This window comes from Uloborus diversus, chromosome 6 (genome assembly GCF_026930045.1).
Source record: "Uloborus diversus isolate 005 chromosome 6, Udiv.v.3.1, whole genome shotgun sequence".
NCBI lineage: Eukaryota > Metazoa > Arthropoda > Arachnida > Araneae > Uloboridae > Uloborus > Uloborus diversus.
The window spans coordinates 24,066,507-24,088,977 of NC_072736.1; the positions used below are offsets into that span (position 1 = coordinate 24,066,507).

The window sequence follows — 22,471 nt, forward strand, 5'->3', positions numbered from 1 at the left end:
AAAAACTCAACATTCATTTGAGGGTGAGCAAAATGGAAATTAAGGTCGATTTTTGAGTGAAAATTTTTTCGCGAATACAATACTTCCTTTTTTGTAAAAGGAAGTAAAAATAATTAGTAATGTAACAATTTTAATTCACATTAAAAGTGCCTTGTTAAATATTAAACATTGGTAAAAAAAAAAAAATCTCATGACTGTGCAACGACTAATGCATACATTTTATTTCTGAATCGTATAACTGTGCAAAAGTAGCTAACAGAAGAAAAGTTAGTAAAACAGTTAATGCTAAATTAACTTAATTAAATTTTACTTTAGAAGCTCAAGTCCAATCAATAATGCATCAAATATTGAAACCACATACAGAGAAATCGGGTTAAACGAACTCCAAGGAACCGATAAAATATTTCGCTGTAATGGAATATTCGTTGTTACAGAATTGTCTTAAAACTTCTTTAATGTTCAAAAAAGTGTTAATTTTGCCAATCTATGTTCTGATATAATTAAATCTGCAACATTTACCGTTACTAACAATTTAAAATATAATTAAACACATTATTTATTCTGAAAAAGCAAAGAGAAAAAGATTGAGCACTGACATTTAATTCATTGGTTGTCTTTGCAAAAAAATGGTTCCAGATTACATTATAAAAGATTCAAATTTATGAACATCATTTCGTCCTTATACTGACCACAAGAGAAGTTGACCAGATCTTTCCAGAGAGCAAGCGAATTGAAACTAAACAGCTTCTTTCTGCTGCCAGCTAGGGGGAAAAACATTACCTATTGGGCGATTTTGACACAATCTGGCAACACCGCAGCTGTGTAAATGCTCTGAAGAAAGGTTGAGGCAAAATGGCCAGGTTGTGTTTAGGAAGGTAGCTCGAGGGAAGGGAAAGCTTCTTTTTTAGCTACTTTTCAAGCGAATCAGAGGTTTTTCTTTTCAAATATTTTGGAGGATTTTTTTGAACAAACAGTCATGATTTGATTGAAAAAAAAAGTTCTAAAGCGAACCGTAACTAAAAATCGTAAAAATCAGGAGTCGATCCATAAGCTTGTAAAGTTTATATGACAATATATGAGTCGATGGAAATTGCCAGAGAAGTATAAGAATAAACAAGATAAATAATAAGATTGAATAAGAATAATTTCCTCTTCAACTTAGCAAAATTAATTAGGTAAGAATTGGTCTATATCTGAGAATCTTAATTGCTTTTTCCGGGATCAGCACTGGGTCCAGGGAGACATCTGCCTGTCTGTATTTAAAAAACTTCCCTGTTCAACAAATAATTGCAATTAACATTCTATACTATAATTTTTATAATTTTCTGGTTTCTCTTAACTGTTTATCTTCTTATGTACCATTATTATACATCTGTATGTTTCAATATTGAGGAAATCAAGAATAAAATCACAATTAACTTATGCAACATTTCTATACTGGTACAAAGGTCAAAAGGAGGTGGAAAACAAACTGATCAACAAAACACTTAAACTAGAGCAAACTTTGAAAATTCAGTTGCAGACTACAAATATTATTCAATAATATTATGCATGATATAAAAGCATTATTATTTTTTAGGTGAAACAAAAATGACTGTCCTATAGTTGCTAATTAAGCTTTCACATCCCACAAAACTGATACAAAAAGTGAAGAAATGTCAGATACATATTAAAGATGTATTCCAAATTAACTTTAATGCAAACTGCCTTTACAAAGGAAATGCTATGAACTAGCTTAAAGTTTTTAAATAGGTGGAAAAATATCCCTGCATGGAGCATGGAAAAGCAGTCTCAAAATGTAAAACAGTTTTTAACATAATTGAATTGGAAGAATCATATCACATATGTTGTTATGTCACGTGCTTCAGGGAGGAAAATAAATACAGTGAAATTTTCACAACAGTGACTTTTAACACAAAATATGTAACATTAGCAAAGTAAAAGGCAGAAACATTACTTGTGGTAAGCAATTTTAAAGAATAAACTTTCACTTATGAAAAAGATTTTTCTTCAGTGTCAGTAGTATTTTCCTTTAGACATTCAAATTTGTATTCATTTGATGATGGAAGCACCCCCCCCCCTTTTGTGCTTATGCAACCATGGCACATATCTAGCGATAAAATTTTGCATGCTGTAATTTAAACACAGATGTTCTTCACTAAACTAATTTTCATGGCTATAAAAAATATATAATTTCAGGAGTATCCTTTTCCTCAATCATGTGCATCAACACTTAATACAAATGATGAAAGAAACTCACCTGGTTCATCTTCATCCTTTGATTCATTTTTGTCTTTTTGCTCTTTCATAGCATTTTCACAATTAGTTTTGATCAATTCAGCTAATTTTTTTAAATCAGCAAGAGGTTTTTCTTGAAGTTCAGCATCCATTGCAATAACTTCTAATCTATAATTAAAGAAAACTCGGAGTCACATTTTTTTTTGCTGTAAACATATCCCAAGAATTTATTAATAGCGAAAAAATTTTTTTTAAAAAACATGAAAAACTACAACAGGATTGATGATTTATTTACAACAACATTGCTCTAATCATAGCTAGATACAAACCTTTTCAATGGGCACGGAAATTTCTTATAACTTTTTAAAAACCTGCAAAACAGAAAAGTAATTAGAGTTCAGCAGCAAATAAAACAACTATTATTTTTCTTATTTAATTTATATTTAGACAAAAATAAGTTTTGAACCACATTTCTCCAGTGAATCAGCCAAGGTAGGTGTGTGTTGTATTCACTTTATTAACACTAAATAAGTCTCAATAATAAGGAACTTGATGTTAATAAATGCTTTTAAAAATAATATGGTTTCAAAAAAGAGCATTTGCCTGTTGGCTTTAAATTCTGCATTTTTTTTTTTTTTTTTTTTAATTACAAAACAATGCAAAACACTTACAGCAAAGGAAGGAATTTTCTGATAAAAGGTTTGAGGAATTTGCCATGATCTCCCTCCCCCTCTGAATGATAATACAAAGTAAAAATAATAAGATGTTATTTTATTTCCATCAAGGGAAGAATAAAGAGGGATTAAAGTGAAAAAAACCAGAAAAATATGTAAGGTATTTTTAAGGAAATGGTTGATTCACATCAGAATAGTTGTAATGTATAGTTCTTGGAAGAGGAGTATATTATCCTGCTTAATTACATGAACAATAATGTATCAGTTTTGTGACTGTAGCAATTAACTAATCCAGCAACAAGCAGCAAAAGTTAAAATATTTTGCTGGGAAAAACTGGTAATTTTGTGAATGGTACAATATTTGATGATAAACACTCTGGGGAAGTTGAGTTTCGTTCATTTTGAGATGGTTGCTTAACAGATGTAGTTTAGCACATGAGGCCCTTTGTGATTAGATGAAAGTCACATGGTTCAAGGCACAGTTGGTGTTGTATATGTCTATGTGTTTCGAAAAATCTGAAACTCGTGCTTTATGCATCCCATAACAGCTCTGGGAATCAGGTAAATACCGATTTAGCAGCTAATTTATGTGCTAAAGTATTACTTTCACTCATACTTTTTGCATCATATAACATTTTATAAACCGCTCTGAGGATCAGGTAAATACCAATTTAGCAGCTAATTTATGTGCAAAAATATCAAAAACAGCATAGCAAAATGATAATTTTTAAAACATTTGATATGCCTTTATTACAAAACATGTGAGACATTCAACCTTCATATAAAAAGCAGCCTGCGGTAAAATTAACAAAATTCACACATATTGCATAAAAACTGAACAAGTTGGCAGCTCTGTATTAGGAATTAAGGGAAAAATAAAAATTTTGACTGGCCTATACTACAGAACTGAAAAACTTTCTAATTGCTGTTACATTTTGTTTTTCATTAATGACACTTTGCTTTTACCAGGTATCAAAATCACAATATTTGATTCACATTTGATATATGAAGGGAAAAAAATTACTTTCTGATTTCGTTATCAGTAAAATTTTTTAGGCCATCTTTATTAGTTGAACGTGGTCGCCCTCGCCGTTTAGGTTTATCATCATCTGAATCATCTCCTTCAGACTCGCTGTCAGAATCATGTTTACTGGCATCACTGTCTGATCTTTCAACCTAGAAAAAAAGTAGATAATAATGTAATGGAACACAGGTCCAAAGTTAAAAATAATATTTAAAAAAAGCAATCAAGAAATTTATGATTTTTTTTTATCCAGAAAGAAAACATGCATTTAACCCTTTTTTTTGCTAGTCAGTTGCTTTATTATGTAATCATATAAATGTTTTTTAAAATATATTTTGCAAGAGCATTAACGGAAGTCATTGGGGGGTTTCCTTCCCTAGAACAGAAAGTAGCACCATTCTGCTTCATGTCCTGTAACACATGGACACAGCTCGTGACAATAAATTAATTTTTTGAATTGCTCAGAATGTAAATAATAGGAACAAAGTATGATTAAGAGAATGAAAAGATGAATATAACTATAAATAAAAGCTATACAGGGTGTTTCGGTTTAGCCTTCAAATTTTTTTTTTTTTTTTTTGCAACCGTTACTCCTAGATGAATACAAGAAACAACAATTGCAAAAATATTCAAAATCAGATGCAGAGTAAAGATATTGAAAGTTTAAGGGGAAAATAAAAATGGGGCTGAACCGGAACACCCTGTATATACAGGGTGATTCATAATGAATTGGCTAAAAAGAATAGCACAGTGTGACTGTTGTAATGGATTTATTCAGTCGAAACAAATTTATTCTGCAAATAGAATTATAGAAGTTTTATTTGGCAATGGCAAACTCGCCTCTAGAGACGCTGTTAATCAAAATGTTGTCCATGCTGGAGGAAGCTGATTCTGATTCATTTTGCAGCAAGATGGTGCTCCCCCACATTGGAATAACAACGTACATGAGTTCTTGAACCAGTGTCTACCCCATTGTTAGGTTGGCCGTGCTGGGGCACAGGATTTGACATGTCTTCATTGGCCGCAGAGATCACCAGATCTAACGTCTTGTGATTTTTTTCTCTGGGGTTTTGTTAAAGACAAGGTGTTTGTGCCTCCAGTCCTCGGGACTTAAGAGGAACTGAAGCAGCGAATAACTGCAGTGTTGAACTCCATCACGGGGGATATGCTATCACGAGTGTGACAGGAGCTTGATTGCTGTGTAGACATTCGTTGTGTCAACTGAGGGGCACTTATTGAACACCTGTAGAAACTTGAATGAATGTAGTTTTGAGGTAAATTTGAATTATCTAAACATATTAATTACAACGTTCACAATCATGTTTTCTTTTTGTTCTATTCATTATGAATCACCCTGTATATATTCATTGCTCATAAAAAGGAATCAAAATAAGTTAAAAACTAAATTTCTAAAGAAACTACTCAGATTATTTAGTATTTGACTGTAGTCATTTATATGTATTCATTTTTCTTTTCTTTTGATATTATCTCTTAGAATAACTCTTCAGTAGCAATAGTTTTTTTTTTTTTGGTCAGTGGTTTTCAAATCCCCTGACTTGATATAAACTGCATCTGATACGATAAGTTTTTGAACTTGATAAAAAGTAATGCATAGCAATTATTTCAAAAAAAAAAAAAACATGTCAGGAATTGGGATTCCTGATCATTTTAATTTTCCTGGTAAATTTGACTTTGCTAAAGTAATTTAAGCTAAAACCTAAACAATACTTTATCTCATATTTATATGATTTTTCAGTTACAACAATGACTAAAATTCAAAATGGTTTGTATTGAAGGAAAAATAAAAATATGGATAGCAAGAAAAGATACAATAGTTTGCACTATTATGTCAAAAAAAGTTTTAATGATACAGCAATAAAACTCAAATATGCAACCATTAGAAATTAATAAAATTAATCAATACTTAAAAACACTTCAACTTTCTGAGGTTTAAATTTTTGGGTTAAACTTCTAGGTTTAATTTTTATTCTAATCAGGATTTTTTATATCATTATTATTTTGTTTGTTTACATAAAATGTGCAAAATTCCTAAGATATCTTCATTTTTGCATAATTGGGAGCTTTTACAGCAAATAAATGTTCAAAACAACTTTGACTGAGAAATGACTTATGTTCCATCTTAAGAGAATATAAATATTGAAAGCAATAACTTAATACCTTTTTCACAGCTTTTCTACTTCTTGGAGGTAAATACATTTCTAGTTTTTCTTTTTCTCTTTCTTCTTCTTCTATGATTTTTCTATCGTTTTCTGGAATAATGTCATCCCAGTCTTTTTCATTAGATGTTTCCTTGGCATCACCTGTACTTTGCATGCTTACTTCCTCTTCATTGAAGTTGAAACTTGCAATCTAATGAATATACATATATATATATTAATTCTGAAATAGTTGAGTCAAGTTTTAGAAAGACATATTACTCAACAATGTAAAAAATGAATATTTCAAGAAACACTATGAGACTTATCTGTAGGAATTTTTCTTCTTCTCTAACTGTGAAAGAGCATTTTTGCATAGTTCTATATAACAGAACACTCTATCTTCTCTGTAATTTTATTTCGGAGAAATAATTTCGAGACACGTGACCCAATTGAAACAAAAAATAAGGAAACAGCAGGATTATGTGAGCAAATGCAGTGCTGTTAACATTATTGCACTGATATGATTACGCACAAGAGCGCCCATATGCAAAATTTTAAGGGGGGGGGGGGGCTCAGATATTTATAAAAACCGAAGAAGATACATATTAGAGTTATTAAAATTTGACATTTTTAATAACTTAGTCATTAATTGCTGGAGAAAAATGTTTTTACATTTTTGCAAAGAAAATCATACTAAAAGAAAGGAAGTTCTAATTTCAAAGGGTGGAGGCGGCTTGAGCCTCCACTTGCCCTCCTCTCCCCCCACCCCCATATGTGCGCTCTTGATTACACAGAAGTTTTTACCTCTAAACAGCGAACTTTCTATTGAGTTCACACAATTTACTTTTCACTCTTGGGTCCCCCATACCTACCACTATTTATGGTTCAAATAGTTGAATGGGACCCTGAAAACAGCTGATATTTTGATCCAGACCAGAAGCTGAACAATTCCTGGTCCAACACCCTCAGAGGTATCATTTCAATTGGAGAAGTGACCATGCACATTTAACGTCACCTCAGTCACAATTACTGAACACTGTGGATCTTTAACACTAGAAAGACGGAGGGGCCTGTGTGGCCCCTCGCGTAGTTTGTTGTTTAATAACTCGGAAAATGTCTAACGGAACGTAATGTAACTTCCTGACTTTGCATTATATGACACTATTTGAATGCTTGTTTAATCATTTTATCATACGCCTCATAGTACTGTAAATATTGATGCTTATACCTAGAAAGACGGGAGGGGCCACAGTGGCCCCCAAGTTTTTTTGCAATTAAAAATTTTTTTTTTCTTTTCTCCTAATTGTTCTAGCATAAAAAAAGCCAGTCTCTCTAGTTTAACCTGTAACTTCCGCTTTATACAGCCAGTTGGATATCCAAATGCTATAAACAGTACTGACTGCTTACCAGCCTAATGGCAGCCATTGCTCTTGAAAAGAAAAACTGATCCAAGCTTTTGGCCAGTATAGAGAGAAACACTACAAATAATTGCATACTAAGTTTTTATTTAGTCATGAAAGACGGTGCATTGGGCACGTGGACACATTCAGGAAGAATTTTTAAAATAATTCATCCCAAAAATGGGTAGGGGCCACACTGGCCCCTTCAGTCTAGGTATACAGAAAATGTCAGTCGTTCTAGTGTTAACCGGCCAGGATGGAACTCGGGACAGTCTGGCTTCAAGTTTCATGCCTTACCGATCAGGCCACTATGCAATTCACTGACAGCTATTGAATACTCTAAACCAAAAGTTCAAACAAATCACTTGAGAAATAACATTTTCTCCCTTTTTCAATTTTTTAGCAGAATAAAATTTTTTATTACTTCAAAAACTACTAAGTTTAGTAAAAATACTGAAAATCTTAAATGATTACATTTTTAAAGGAAGGGGGGGGGGGATATTATAAGGTTAAAACATATAAATAAATAAACCACAGCAACAAAATGAAAGAAAAAATAAATAAAACAATGCTCTGAAATGCATAATCATATAAATCAATTTCTCACCAAATAAATAAATTGGCGGGGGGGGGGGGGAGCGGGGACTAAATCAAATTTTTCCTGTCATTGCATTTCAATTAAAAAACAAATAAACAAAAAACACAAATGAAAAATTAAAATAAAACAAACAAAAAAATAAATAAATAAATAAATTAAAAAAATATGAAGAGAGTTTATAACAATGGAGAAATAACAAAAATATCATCAGGTTAGAAATCACAGAAAATGAGAAGCACATTTATTCTATTTTGTTTTTCTTTTATCGTGAATTAAAGCTAAATTTGAAAATAAACATTTATCAAAAAATTATACCTTAAATGCAGACAACAATTCTTCTCCAACAGACATAGGTTGATCTTCACGATATTCAGCTCTACTCAAAATTTCGTCTATGTCAACCTGGCAAAAAAAAAAAATTAATGAGATGTTTTATTAACATGGGCAACTAATTCTACTTACATAGTTTTTAAAAATAATTTTTAAAAATAGAGAATTTAATTATTCTGTATTTTAATCCTTTGAGTAGAACATTTTTTTTTCTGTTTTGATCAACATCTATTTCTGAGACAAGTGACTCGATAATTGGCATTTCTCAAAAACTGGTTCATTGATTTTGGATTTTTACAACCAATGGTCGGAAGTAGCGCACTACAAGTAGCTGCTACTGTAGTAGCTACATAAAAAAAATACTTCATTCTAATGATAGATGAAAATATAGAAGGTTTAATATGTATTCCTTTCTATACATATGCACAACATAAATAAAAAAAAACCATGAATTAAGCTAGTGTTAAAAAAAGCAGTCATCAGTCTTTGGCAGTCATTGTTTTTCTGTTTATTTCTTTGTAGGGATAAAACGCATCCATGATACCTCACATCACTCCTATGACCATAACTGAATCTTCTCACACTACAAACCAGAAAAATCATTTGCCATTGTCAAGGAATGGTTCAAAATTTTCAATGTGGAGGTATTTGGTTGTCCGGTATCCTTGTGAGTTTCGTCCTCCTTCGCCACTTCTAAAAGTGCTACGTCTAGTGCGCTCTAAATAGTGAAATTGAAAAACTTAATTTCCGGAAAGAGTTCTGGAACCAATCTCAAAAAACGTCTCCAGTGGCACTAAGTTTGCTTATTAGCATCTCAAAATGCAGTTTACCATATGTTATCTGCAATCTCAGGCGTTTGGATTATGATTGAAATAAAAATTTTATCTGTTGGCAACGCGTAAACTCATTGGTGTAAAACAAAATAAAGACTTCAAATCTTAAACTGTGCATATTCAAATCAGTGCAAAATGAGGGTCTACTGTATTAACATAATAAAAGTCAATTTTAGAGTTTATGTAGTATGAGTGAAAAAACGTTTTTATTTCATTTTTGCATAAGGGAATGGTGACCAGGTTCAGACTCCCAGCCTGAAGCTCAAAACTAATTAGCTCCTTATAAGTTTCTATAAAATTAATTCCTGTAATGAAAATTAAAGTTTTTCTCTTTTGTTTAAAACATATTTTTCATCATCAAATCAGTTTTTAAACATAAAATTCAAATCAAATTATGACTGCTTCTTTTTACGTTTTCAAGTAGCCAAGTTTCACTTCTTGAAATAAATATTCGCTTCTAAGAAAGGATTAAAAACTTGAAGATTGAATTATTTAAACTTTTTAATCTTATGTTGCAGTGAATATTTATAAACAGGGTGGCGATAGAAACTGAAAAAAAGTTCCCTGACTTTTCCCTGATTAAGTTTGCCAAATTTCCCTGATTTACAAAATCAATGATAATGGTTTCTTTGCTCTGACCTGCTTGAAAACAACTGCACATTAAATGAAATGCAGTATATAAAATATTTTAAGTTGTTGGAAATCTAAAACAAATACTTTACTTCCAGCGACCAGTTAAATTTTTCTTATGTACTCAAGCGAACTCAATTTCAAATGATTTCCTTAATTGTCGGGGGAAAAAATCTTAGATTACTTCTGTAACAAACAATATTGAAATGCAAAAATACAAACAATTAATTTCAAGATATGTATGTATACATAACTTGGGTTTTAAAATAAAAGAATTTTAAAGTCTGAAAAAAAAAAAACCCTAGTATAATCTGAGGCGACAGCGAATAATACAATGGCACAAAACAAAGTTGATTTTTATTCAACACTTAATTTTAGCAATTAAATTAAAAATGCAAAGAAGCAATAATTTTTAAGCTTTTATCTGTATGAATTCAAAAAACAAAGATCTTCTCTATAAATTGCGATTACAGTATGCTAATTACTTCAAGACAATGAATACAGGCTAGGGAGCGAGGGCATTAATGACAGCTTCCTCTTTGCCTGAAGGGTTGTTTATTTTACGTAGCATAGAACTTATGAAAGGTAAATTCAAGCTATGTAAAACAAACAACTTTACAGATAAAGAAGCAATCATAGGAAGTTGATCCTGTTCGATAAATTAAGCTTCAATACTCTGACGTTGAGAAAAAAAGATGCACAAATATGTGGCAGTGTATAATCGCACCTCATTAATTTTACTTTTTTCTCAACAGATAATTGGTGGAAGACGTGTAGGAAATTAGGACACATAATTTTGCAAAGCAAAAAAAAAAAAAAAAAAAAAATCTTCATTTAATCAATTTTCCCCGAACTTTTGTTATTTTTTCGAAACTCCCTGATATTTCCCTGATTAATAAAGTTCCCTGACTTTTCCCTGATCTGTTGCCACCCTGATAAAGATCACAAAACAAATAGTTTTGAATGACAAATTGGCTCAAAAAGGGGAAAAGACAGATAATTCTTCATAATATTCTAATGGGCTAATTTATTAATCTAAACCATTTTTAAAAATTTTTAGTTCTATATTTAAACTGGGTGTGTGTATGCTTTTTATTTATTTATTTTTTAAAAAGTAGCCAAGCAGCAACTACGTTTGGTAATTAATTAGGTGTAGTAGGAGATCACTACAAGAAATTTTTTTTTCTGATCATTGATCGGTATCAATCATGGAAACTTTTGTATGAGAGATGGATGTACTATTGGCGTAGCCAGAATTTAGCATATAGGTAATGTAATATAAACTACCGTAGTAGGATTGGCAATAATGTTGAAGACATGTCCTTTAGGGGCATGGTTAAACCCCATAACCATCCTCCCCCTTGCTGTGGCAGTGCAATGTACTTTCGAATAGTCAGGAAACAAATTATACAAAGTTAAAAAAATAATAATAAATTAAAAAAAAAAAAACAGCAAAGGGAAAGTTACCTGAGGCTCTTCATCTCCTTCTTCAGTTTCTTTAAACAATTCTTCAGCGCCAAATTTTAAAATAGCAGCTAATTCTTCTTTATTGAAAGGTGTTGCATTACTAAAAATTATAAACATTACTTTTAATTATTATACCAAAAGCAATTTAATTTCTTCAGTTAAAAAAAATGTAAACAGTAAGTTAATATGAACAGTATGGTTTGACATAGTTATGGAATTTAATTTTAACTAGAAAAACAGAACATCAATTAAAATTGAAAACAAAAATTAAAAAACAACAAAGGTCTGTATTAAAAACATTTATTGTAAAAACTAGTTTCATTGTTTTAAATTTGAGCAGTACTTAAAGCTTTTTGGCTTCACGCCACACAGTAATTTATTGATTTCAATAATATAATAGATGCGTACATAAAAATTTGGTCCTTACAATTTCAAAAATTCAACAGTTGGTTAAAGCATAAAATTAAAATAAAAACAATGAAGTTGAAAGCTAGAATGAACATTATGATTAATTTGTTAATTTTAATTTTGAAATATGACATATCAGAAACATTTCAATATCGAATGTAGATTTATTTATGGTCATATCATCTGATCTCAAAAAAAGGGGGGGGGGGGGTATTTTTGGTGTCTTATTTTTGTGAATTAAATATAAAATAAATAAATAAATATACATATATTTTTTTAATTTAAAAGCAAAAGAAAGTGGTGACCTTTGCAATGACCTCTCATAACATTTTCTCCCTAATTAAATATTTGACTGAATACTCTGAGTTGGTTCCTCTATACTTTGAAATTCATTGTCATAAAATGTACACAATTTTGCTGTTTCTCTGAAGATCATATAAACAAATATTTACCCAGTGCTTTGTGCTTTGTTTTGCTGTATGATTGTGCGGCCAGTTGTATCCATGCGCTGTATAACTAAATGATCCAAAACCATTTTTCTTTTAGCTCTTTCAATAATGTCCTCTTCCACGCTATTTTTAGTAACTAGACGGTAAATATTTACCTGAAATAAAAATTAGAAATGTTTGTAAAATTATGTAAAACAGAAGAAAATTCGACAGGTGTATTCAGTTAATACACACATCAGATAATTTTATTACAATTTAATTTATGTGACAATTATAATGGTTCATGCAAACATGTCAAATGCAACCAAAATCAATATATTTCGACTAGAAATGTTCAGAGCCTAAAAAGGCCCCTTGTCAGGTTCCCCCCCCCCCCCACCTACAAAAAAAAAAAAAAAAAAAACTTGTAAAACTAAGAATGTTTTCATTTTATTTTAAATTACAGAGCCTGCACTTCCTGAAGAAAGAATACAAGTAAATATTAAAAAGCTATTTACTAACCTTATGAGTAAAAATTACTAAAAGAAAATAACAGCAGTACCAGCTGCTCTAATGGGAGAATAATAATTTAGAACAGAAAAAAAAATAAAACTTGGATATCACTTCAGTATCAAATTTTTAAATTATAGAACAGGGTGGCGACAGGAACAGGAAAAAAAAGTTCCCTGACTATTCCCTGATTAAGTTCACCAAATTTTTCTGATTTATGTTATCAATGATAATGGTTTCCTTTCTTTGCCCTACCTGAAAAGCATTGCATATTAAATAAAATGCAGTGTTTAAAACGGTTTAAGCTGTTAATTAAAAATAGTTATTAAATTATCGACAATGAAATATTATAGGAAAGCTATTAACAAATACTTTACTTCCAGGAACCAGTTAACATGAGAATTTTAAGAAATTATTAAAACCACTCTTAAAGACATATCTAATCATGATAAAACTAAAAAATTTAAATGGAAATAATCTTTAACTGAACTTTCAAGCAGTATAATTGTTAATGCAAGAGTAACAAGGAATAGTTAAAGTATAGAAATAATGTAGCTTTACTTAAGTAAAAATTACTGCACCGTGTGCAGGTAAACGACAGTATCTACAGAAATTAGTTTTCGAGATATTTGAAGAAATGAGTGGTGTATTCAGTACTAACAATGGGAAAATGTTAGAATTAGACATTTTTTTTTTTTGCGTCTCTTTTTTAGCGGAAACCAAATAAGTGAGCTTGTACAATAAAGGCAACGTACCATAGATGACAAAAAAGCAAAAATAAAAAAGAAAACTGTGCAGTTTCTGACCTTTACCTGCACATGGTAGAATAGACATATTTATGAAAAACAAATTGAAATCTTCCAACAACCAGTCATATTCAGCTATTCTCTAATCAAGAACTTAGGTTTTAATGAATGAATACAGTATTTTAACTATTGAAAAATAATAAAAATATATTTACTTATGTACACAACTTGATTTCAAATGATTTCATTAGTTGTTGAAAAAAATCTTCGATTACCTTAGTTACAAACAACATTTAAATGCAAAACCAATTATTAATTTCAAAATGTATAATGTATATGGTTTTAAAAGAAAGGACTTTTAAAGTATGAAAAAAAAAAAAAAAAAACCTTCGAGTAATCTAAAGTAACTAGGAATAGTAACATGGCAAAAAAAAAAATTGATTTTAAGTAAAAATTAATTTTAGCAATTAAATTACAAATGCCAAGTGATAACTTTAAAGATTTTTTCAGCATTAATTTAAGAAACAAAGATCCTTTCTTGAAATTGTGATATTACAAGACAATGAGTAAAAGCATGGGAGCAAAGTCATTACGACGGCTTCCTCTTTGCCTGTAGAGTTGTTTATTTTACATAGCATGGAAAGCGTGCAGGAAAATTCAAGCTAGGTAAAATATATAAACAACTTTACAGACACAGAATTAATCTTAGGAAGCCCATCCTAAGATTGAATACTTTGACCTTGAGGAAAAAAGATGCATAAATATGCGGCACTGTATAATCGCACCTCATTAATTTTACTTTTTTAAAACAAATAATTGGCGGAAAATTGGTAGGGAATCAAAGTTCTTCATTTTGCAAGGAAATTTTTTTTTCTTCATTTGATCAATTTTCCCTGATTTTTTGTTATTTTTCAAACTTTCCTAATATTTCCCAGAGAGATAAAGTTTCCTGACTTTTCCCTGATCTGTCGCCACCCTGTAAAATACAAAGTGTTAAATTAAAATACGTTTTAGACTTCACTGAAACATTATTTATTCAATGCAACTGCAGCAACAGATATGGCTTTTCTAGATTACTCCTCTTGTCTCAAATTTTCAGCTGAATTAGATTATTCAGATGATTGACAGGGTGGAAAGAAAGTAAAGTTTGAAATTTACCTTAAACATTTGTACTCTAGATTTAATCAATCAAAAGGTACTTCTTTTCACCTCTCATTCACATTCACTATCAAACTTATTAAAACCTAGGAAATAGATAAATAAGTCTTTTTCTGTTTTTTAATACATATAGGATAAGGGGAAAAATCCCTTTCCGTTTAAAACAAAGAAAAAATAGTGCAGAATGTGAAATATCACATCCCTAGAGTTCACAAAATAAACTCAGAAATCTGGAAAAACATGAAGCACGGCATTCATTGTAGTCTGTACAACATTCAACCCTGTTGAGCCGATAACCAATTATGTGTGTCTGTGACATAGTTTTAATAATTTCATTTACCTGATTCTTTTGGCCAATCCTATGAGCTCTTGCTTGTGCTTGCAAATCATTTTGTGGATTCCAATCAGAGTCAAAAATAATTACAGTATCAGCAGTAGCAAGATTGATACCAAGACCACCAGCCCTTGTTGACAGAAGAAAACAGAAATCCTGAAAATGAGAAAAAAACAAAGAAATTTAGTCAAAACCCACAGAAAGTACAGATTCAGCGGCTGAGATGTTTGGGAGTACTATTTGAACACCAAACAAGAGATTATATATACCATTTGAGCTCAGTTGAAAGAATCATCTACGAGTTAAATCATAGAAGCTGAATTTGCCGATTTCATACAGATTCATATATGGTAGTTCACAGACATTAATGGGAAGCTTTGTCCTCTATAGGGCATTTAGGGAGAATTAATAGCAGAAGTAAACAAAGAGGGATGCTGTTAGGTGCTAATATTTGCCACTGTCATGAGTTATTGGATTGGCGATTCTTCCCGGAAACATTTCGGCAGTTTTCACCATCCCAGCGCCAATCAGACAACAGTATCGCCAAGTAAGATGCTGTTTTGTTAACTTCCACTATCAGTTCTTGCTGAGGAGCTCATAGGAAGGTATCATTAATTAAAACGGCGTTGCAAGTAAATTGGCTTCAGTCAAGCTCATAATGCGGTGGCGTCACTGGGGGGGGGGGGACAATCTGTCCTGGGGGTTCTGAAACATATGAAACTAAAATGCATTTTTAAGACTACAAATTTGAAAAAATTTCAGGGGAGGGGTCCCAGAACCCTCCTTTCGTCTGCCCCAAATCATGGGGTGGATACTATAAACAGGATTAGGTTCATATTGTCAATACACAATAGTTAATACATAATTGTCAATATACAATAACAGATTGAAAATTGTATGAATTTTATGCTTACATAGAGGTTATTTTTTGGGGTGGGGGTGGAACCCCAAGTTGCCGCTCAGGGTGTCACCCAAGCTAGGTACGCCACTGCATAATGTGCAATGCATTTTTCAAGCTTGACAGTCAATATGTAGAACATTTTTTTACAAAAAGTTTAAAGTTCATCACAATTAAAGAAATTTAACTAAGTATTTGCAACTGACTCTTTCATATAATTAAAAAAAAAATTTAAGAGTAAATGATGAGTTATGTGACTCCTAAATTACATCTGAGTTATGGGTAGCATAGCAAACATCTGCAACGGAAGTTTTTGCTTTCAGAAGATATGTAGACTAGGATGTCCCCCCTCCCCCCAAATAAAAGGAAAGTCGGTTTTTCAAGTCCCACACCGCCGTGCAAAGCACAAAAGTGGCATTTGAACTTTTAATCAAAATTGAGTTATGGTCACTTGGAACTTCTTTGTCACATATTTCACCTAAATGCAATGTTTTATAGTCATTAGTCAATGGGAAATAGTTTTAAAAATCTGAAAAAATTGTATCAGAATCAAATACAGTCGGATCTCAATAACTCAAAGCTTATAACTTGAATATTCCTTTACCTTAAAGTTTTCATTGGGTCCCACACTCTTGAGACTGTTGTAGAAACTTCCCATAACTCGAACGTTTTAGCCTGCCCCTTGGGACTTCCAGTTATCGAGAGTTAACTGTATATGGAGGTGCCAAACTTTAAACGGTAATTTCTCATTTTGAACTCAACTGAAGGTACAACTTTTGCACTTAGCACAGCAGCACACGCTCTTATATCTTCCCGTTTAGGTCAAAACTAGTGTAATAAAAGTTTCATATAATTTGAATAGTGGCAAACCGTCCCAAATTGCACCTAAAAGTGTAAACCAGCCCTGTGTACAAGTCCGAATAATAAAAAATAATTTTGGAAGTTTGAAACTTCATGTTGATAAAACATTGGCCCTATAGCTCTACATGTACCACAAAAATATTTATCCAAATTAAAAAAATATTTAGGTGTCCAGCAGTAGGCCTAAAGTTTATGATTTTCTTCAAATAAATTGATTTTTTGATTTATCTTTTAAAAAAATACATATATTGTAGCCTCAGCAGCAACAGTAGGATACCTTAGAGTTATTCCTGGGATTAGACGTCTAAGTGCTGCTCTGAGGCAATCATATACATGTAAATAAAATATCAGGTTCAAAAATTCTTTGAGAACACATTTTCAAACCAACATTTGCAAATGAAAAATTAACATTAAAATTGAAAAAATCCACATTTTGAGTACCATGTGGGAACCTAAATATTGCAAGAGAGCAAAAATTGCTATTTAATGATGATTATCGACTCTACTGTTCATATTTTTCAGTTGGTAAACTTCTGCAAATTTACCTTACATTAAAATATATATATATATATATATATATATATATATATATATATATATATATATATATATATATATATATATATATATAGAAAAAAAAATTATTTTTTGAAGAAAATTACAAATTTTAGGCCTCCTGCTGAATGCCTAAATATTTTTTGACTAGGATAAATATTTTTGTGGTAAATAGGAGCAAGGTTATGAAGTTTTGAACTTCCACAAAATTTTCTTTTTTCGATTTGGTCTAGTACACAGTGCTGGTTCAGACATGAAGATCACAATTCAGCACGGGTGCCGTAGTTCAATTTGTATGAAACTTTTTTTTTACAATTGTTTTGACCTAAAAAGAAAAACATTAGAGGGTGTGTATTAAAACCAACTTCCTTTTTTTGGGAGGGAGGGGGAGGAACATGATGTGGACAAATCAAGTGCATAAGACACAAAATGCCTGAAGAATTCAAAATGTTCAAATTCTAAAAAAATTTGTTTCTGAGTACAAAATGCTTCTGATAAACATGTCTGTACACTTAGTAGTCAAAATGCTAAAAATAAAATAATTAGCAAACTAATGCTTGACTATTGTGCTTGACAAGCTTCTGTAACTCTTCTACATTGATGGTAGAAAACTTTTTAAAATACCATTTTACTTATTAACATCACATAAAATATTTTTCATTAATAATTTCATAATTTCTAATATTGTATAAGTATTGAATAATGTGCGAATTTCGCACAGAGATCATTACGTACCTGAGAGCCTTCAGCGTTAAAATGATCTAATGCTTGCTTCCTGACTTCTCCTTTCACAGAGCCATCTAAACGCTGAAAAAAGCAGTACAAATATGACCTTAACAAAAGACATTAAATATTGAAAAAAAAAAAAAAAAGAAGGCTCTTTAAAAAATATTCATATGAGAAAAAGAAGGCTACATTCAAGGATCATACCTGGAAAGAAAAGTGTCTCAACTGCATATATTCACTCAAAATGTCGAGCATCATTACCATTTGGGAAAATATTAGTACTCTATGACCAGTTTCTTTTAATCGACAAAGCAGTTTATCGAGTAGAACAATTTTTCCACTACTTCGAATGAGAAGCTGCAAAACAAAAGTAAAATTTTTAAGATCCCTTTTATGGAGAAAAGAGAATGACAGAGGAGAAACAAGCACTCACAAAAAGTAATCATAGGAAAATAAATTTGCAAACAAACTTGATGCAAAATATCATATAATGATCATTCCAGGGTTCAAAAATAACATAATATTTTCGAAAATATCTGATATTTTGATATATGGGTCATTCTTCAAAAAGTGTAACTTTTCTGTCACACGGCTTTTACAGTTAAAACTTTAACCATCTTGCAGTTCTTCACGAGATATCTTGTCCATTAAACATGTAATTGTAGGACTGGTCAACCGCAAGGGGGTTAAGGAACAATTCATTTAACAATGATTTTTAATTTTATCAAAAATGTATCTATCTAAACTTGCCAACTATTTTTTAATAATAATTTTTATTTTAGTATATTTTTGGTTCACAACATGTGAATTCTCACCTTCCTGGCAATGTCACACACTTGGTGTGACTGTTTATGTTGCATAATAACTTGTTTAATTAAAAGTACATACTTATTTATTTATTATTCCTTTCACAAGTGTCTCAAATACTAATTGTTTAAGGCCATTTAATGGTCCCTTCAATGCTGAACAAATTTCAGGAAAGCACCCCTCTCCTACAACATTACCAAATATTGCCATAAATTACGATTTTTGACATTAATTTTAAATATTTTACTCTTGATACTAGCCACTCTCCCAGTATCTATGGCAAGGCCCTGGTGGCATGATCGATAACGCATTGGACTTGTGACCGGAGGGTCTTGGGTTCGATCCTCGCTGGCCGAAGATCCACTGTCTTCATTAATGGAATGGTGACTGGGGGACATTAAATATGCTGGTGCTGGACCAGGGATAGCTCGGTTACAGGTCTGGTTCAAAAAATCAGAGCTGTTTTCAGGGTTCCATCCAACTGGTTAAGCCCCAAATAGTGGCAGGTACGGGGGACTCTGGAGTGAAAAGTATATATGGCAGAGCAGTTGAAAGGGCAATTTAAGCATTTAACAATTGATGACCAATTCAAGGAGGAGTACTAGTCACAAGGGTCTAAATGGTTTAGTTCTGTCTAAGGCCCCTATATATAAAGAGATTCTAGTTCTGTTTTGAGAGAGCAGACTCTAATTTGTAAATAAATAAAAAAAATGTTTAAAATAAGGATATTTAAAATTTTTTATTTTTAAGGTTTAAAAACTTTTTATAAGTAAATTTAAGTGAATTATTAACATTTTTGTAGGTGAAGGACATGAACACCAGCTGAATTTACAATAGGGTGGAACGAAAAAAAAAGTTTTTGATTTTCAATTTGCCGTAGTGCGGAAAAGTTGCCGATTCTAGCAAACAAGATGTAAAAAAAAAGAAAAATATTGAAGCACGTCTTGAGGTGCCGCAAAGAGCATAAAGTTTTGCAAAATTGCAATTTTTGCTACATTTTAAATTTAAAAAAAATCGAATTTATCTTTATACTTCAAATGTTGTCGAAAAAGCAATTTTTATGCTCAATAGGTCGCATAACTTTTTTTTTGTTGTTCCGATTATGTCTTGAGGTGCCGCAAGAGCAAAGTAAGTTTCGCAAAAAAGCACTGGCATCTGGGAGCTTGAGTCATTGCAGCAGCGGATATTTAAATGGGGCGGGGCTGGTCAGCAGTGATTTGTGTGAGTGGGGTCAAGCTCAGATCAGGAGTCAATTTCTTTGTCGAGTTGAGTTAGTGAGTAACTTAGAATTTCGTTAGTTGGTAAGATACTTCATTGTTGTGAGTTGCAATGCTCAGTCTAAACAAGTGCAGATGAGACAAACGTCAGAATGTCCAATTTTTGGAATCTTTAGCGATTTCAATGAAGTTTTACTACTTACTTACGAAGATGTAATGAAATGCTACTGTTTTATTAGACACGGCCTAAAAAGTGCGACTGGAAAAGATCTTTCTGTAAGTGAAAATTATATGACTTTTTAGTTTCAAGAATAGATTACATTTGGTCAAGAGCTTCTTTGAGACAACAGGAATATAAGCCTAATGGATTCTTAGATGGTAAATCAAACAAATTTAAAGACAAAATAGGTCAACAGTTGGAAACCTGTTCTAATCTTACTGTGTTTACTTCCTTACCTATTGAAAATAACCTTCTTTTTGAGAACATACAGGACATAAGTACCGATCACAAATATGTATTGGATATGTGTGTCACTATATCAAGTGGGACTTGCTCACTAGATTTATCTTCAAGGAACCTGGGAAAACTTCCCCACTCCAGATGACTTACATTTGCAAACCGTATATTTCGATTGTACGTGGCAACTAAAAATCCGACTGAAAATCTCAAGACTCTGACTCAGTACATTCTTAAAGTGTAGTAAAGTATAGTTTCCTTTATATGGGCGTGGCATTTCGCTAAAAATGTTTGAAACAAATAATAATACTGAAATATATTAATAGTAATCATTATTTATTCATACATTTTCAAGAAAGGATCCATTTCTTGTACGGATCAAGTGGGCAATGCGTATGCTCCAGTGTGGTTTAACATCAAGTTAAAACCTTCTCGTACTTACAGCTCTAAACATTTATTTGAACGTATCTTACATTCAAGATATCTCTCTCATGATTTTAAGAACATTATAGACCAGGTTATATAAAGAAATGGGTATTTTGATGGAACAGAAAATCTCCATTTGGCTATGTTATGCAAAGAGCGTAGAAATGTAAGAGAACTGGATTACGACATGTGTTGAATGCAAGAACACAAAGTAGAAGCGGGGTTAAGAAGTTTAAAGTTCAACAAATAATTTTTGTTGCCAAAGATTACATCAATTTGATCTCATGGGGTGAAAATGAAACAACCGAACCCCCCTTGGTAAAACATTTGTCTAGTGAATCCCTCAAAGTGAAACTTGTAACCCCTAAGCGGCTCTTAAAAAGTATGGTTTAGTCGCAGGAGACGAAAAATTGACTCAAGAATTATTTGGAAGAAAGAGTTATTTTGTACAAAAAAAAAACCAACAACAACTTTAATGTGTCAAAGAAATAGACACAAACATCATACAGGTTTAACCATTTATTTACAATCATTAAGAATACTTTAAATGGTAAAAATGGAATTGTTAATGTCTTTTATAGTGATACCCGCACGGCTTTGCCCGTTGTAGAAAAATTAAAAGGTCATTTGGTTTGCTTGTGTATTTACAAATAATGTAAGAAGAATTTCTCACCAATTGGCTTGCCCATGTTACGGTTCCACGTTATGACAACTTGGTAATTTACTCGCACATCTTATGATTTTGCTCGAGTAATTGCGATTAAAATTGGAATAGAAAAAGAACAAATTCGAATTTTTGAAAAATCGCTTCTAGGTGCACACCTCCATGCTACAAACTAACTTTGTGCCAAATTTCATGAAAATCGGCCGAACGGTGCAGGCGCTATGCGCGTAATAAAGATCCAGACCTCCTGACACACTTTCAGCTTTATTATTAGTAAAGATTTTGATCTTTTTTAAAACTGAATTTTGTAATTAGTATTTTTTTCCTAATGTAATGCTTAAAAAATGTATTTACTGTCATATTTTGTGCCGTTATATACAATTAGAAAGCATAAAAAGGAATTTTATTGTTAAATGGAAATTTCGATTATTATCAAACTTTAAGCTCGTTGTGGCACCTAAAGATGTTGTAGTAAAGCAATGAAATTTCTGCTGTTTCTTCTTAAACTTAAATGACAACTTTCCCCCCCCTAGGGCAAACCAAAAAAATTGAAAAAAAAAAAAGTTTGTCATTTATCATTCCATCCTAATGTACAACCCTGATATGCAACTATGTTTCCACAAGTCATTTGCTGTATGCAGATTCAGCTAAAACCTTTTGGCTCCTATACTTTTAAATATGATCAGACCCTTCCCTTTTGTTTACTTTATTTCCATAAAATTTTTGAAACAGTGGGATAAAAGTGCATAAAACATCATACCTGCAGTTGATCCAAGTTGTTGGGATTATCAACTGATCTTACTAACATTGCATGGTTGCAGCATTTCTTCAATTCTATCATTATGTTGCAAAAAGAGGAAATATTACCTTTCAGACCTTTGCTTAATGCTTTATAGTTTTTCGTTAAAATCCACCTATTTAAA

The 22,471-nt window shown here is 31.7% G+C and overlaps 1 protein-coding gene across 1 annotated transcript in view; it reads right to left on the reverse strand.

Moving 5' to 3' along the window:
- Positions 1 to 22,471, reverse strand: part of LOC129223847 (chromodomain-helicase-DNA-binding protein 1-like) — a 68,813-nt gene that overhangs the window by 26,410 nt on the left and 19,932 nt on the right. The window contains exons 12-23 of the mRNA XM_054858211.1: positions 22,309 to 22,462; positions 18,182 to 18,334; positions 17,987 to 18,058; positions 14,944 to 15,093; positions 12,214 to 12,365; positions 11,354 to 11,453; positions 8,409 to 8,495; positions 6,277 to 6,306; positions 6,115 to 6,246; positions 3,937 to 4,088; positions 2,568 to 2,609; positions 2,257 to 2,406 (exon numbers count right to left, since the gene is read on the reverse strand). Of these exons, the coding sequence (XP_054714186.1) occupies positions 2,257 to 2,406; positions 2,568 to 2,609; positions 3,937 to 4,088; positions 6,115 to 6,246; positions 6,277 to 6,306; positions 8,409 to 8,495; positions 11,354 to 11,453; positions 12,214 to 12,365; positions 14,944 to 15,093; positions 17,987 to 18,058; positions 18,182 to 18,334; positions 22,309 to 22,462 (1,374 nt within the window). The remainder of the gene's footprint in view (positions 1 to 2,256; positions 2,407 to 2,567; positions 2,610 to 3,936; positions 4,089 to 6,114; positions 6,247 to 6,276; positions 6,307 to 8,408; positions 8,496 to 11,353; positions 11,454 to 12,213; positions 12,366 to 14,943; positions 15,094 to 17,986; positions 18,059 to 18,181; positions 18,335 to 22,308; positions 22,463 to 22,471) is intronic.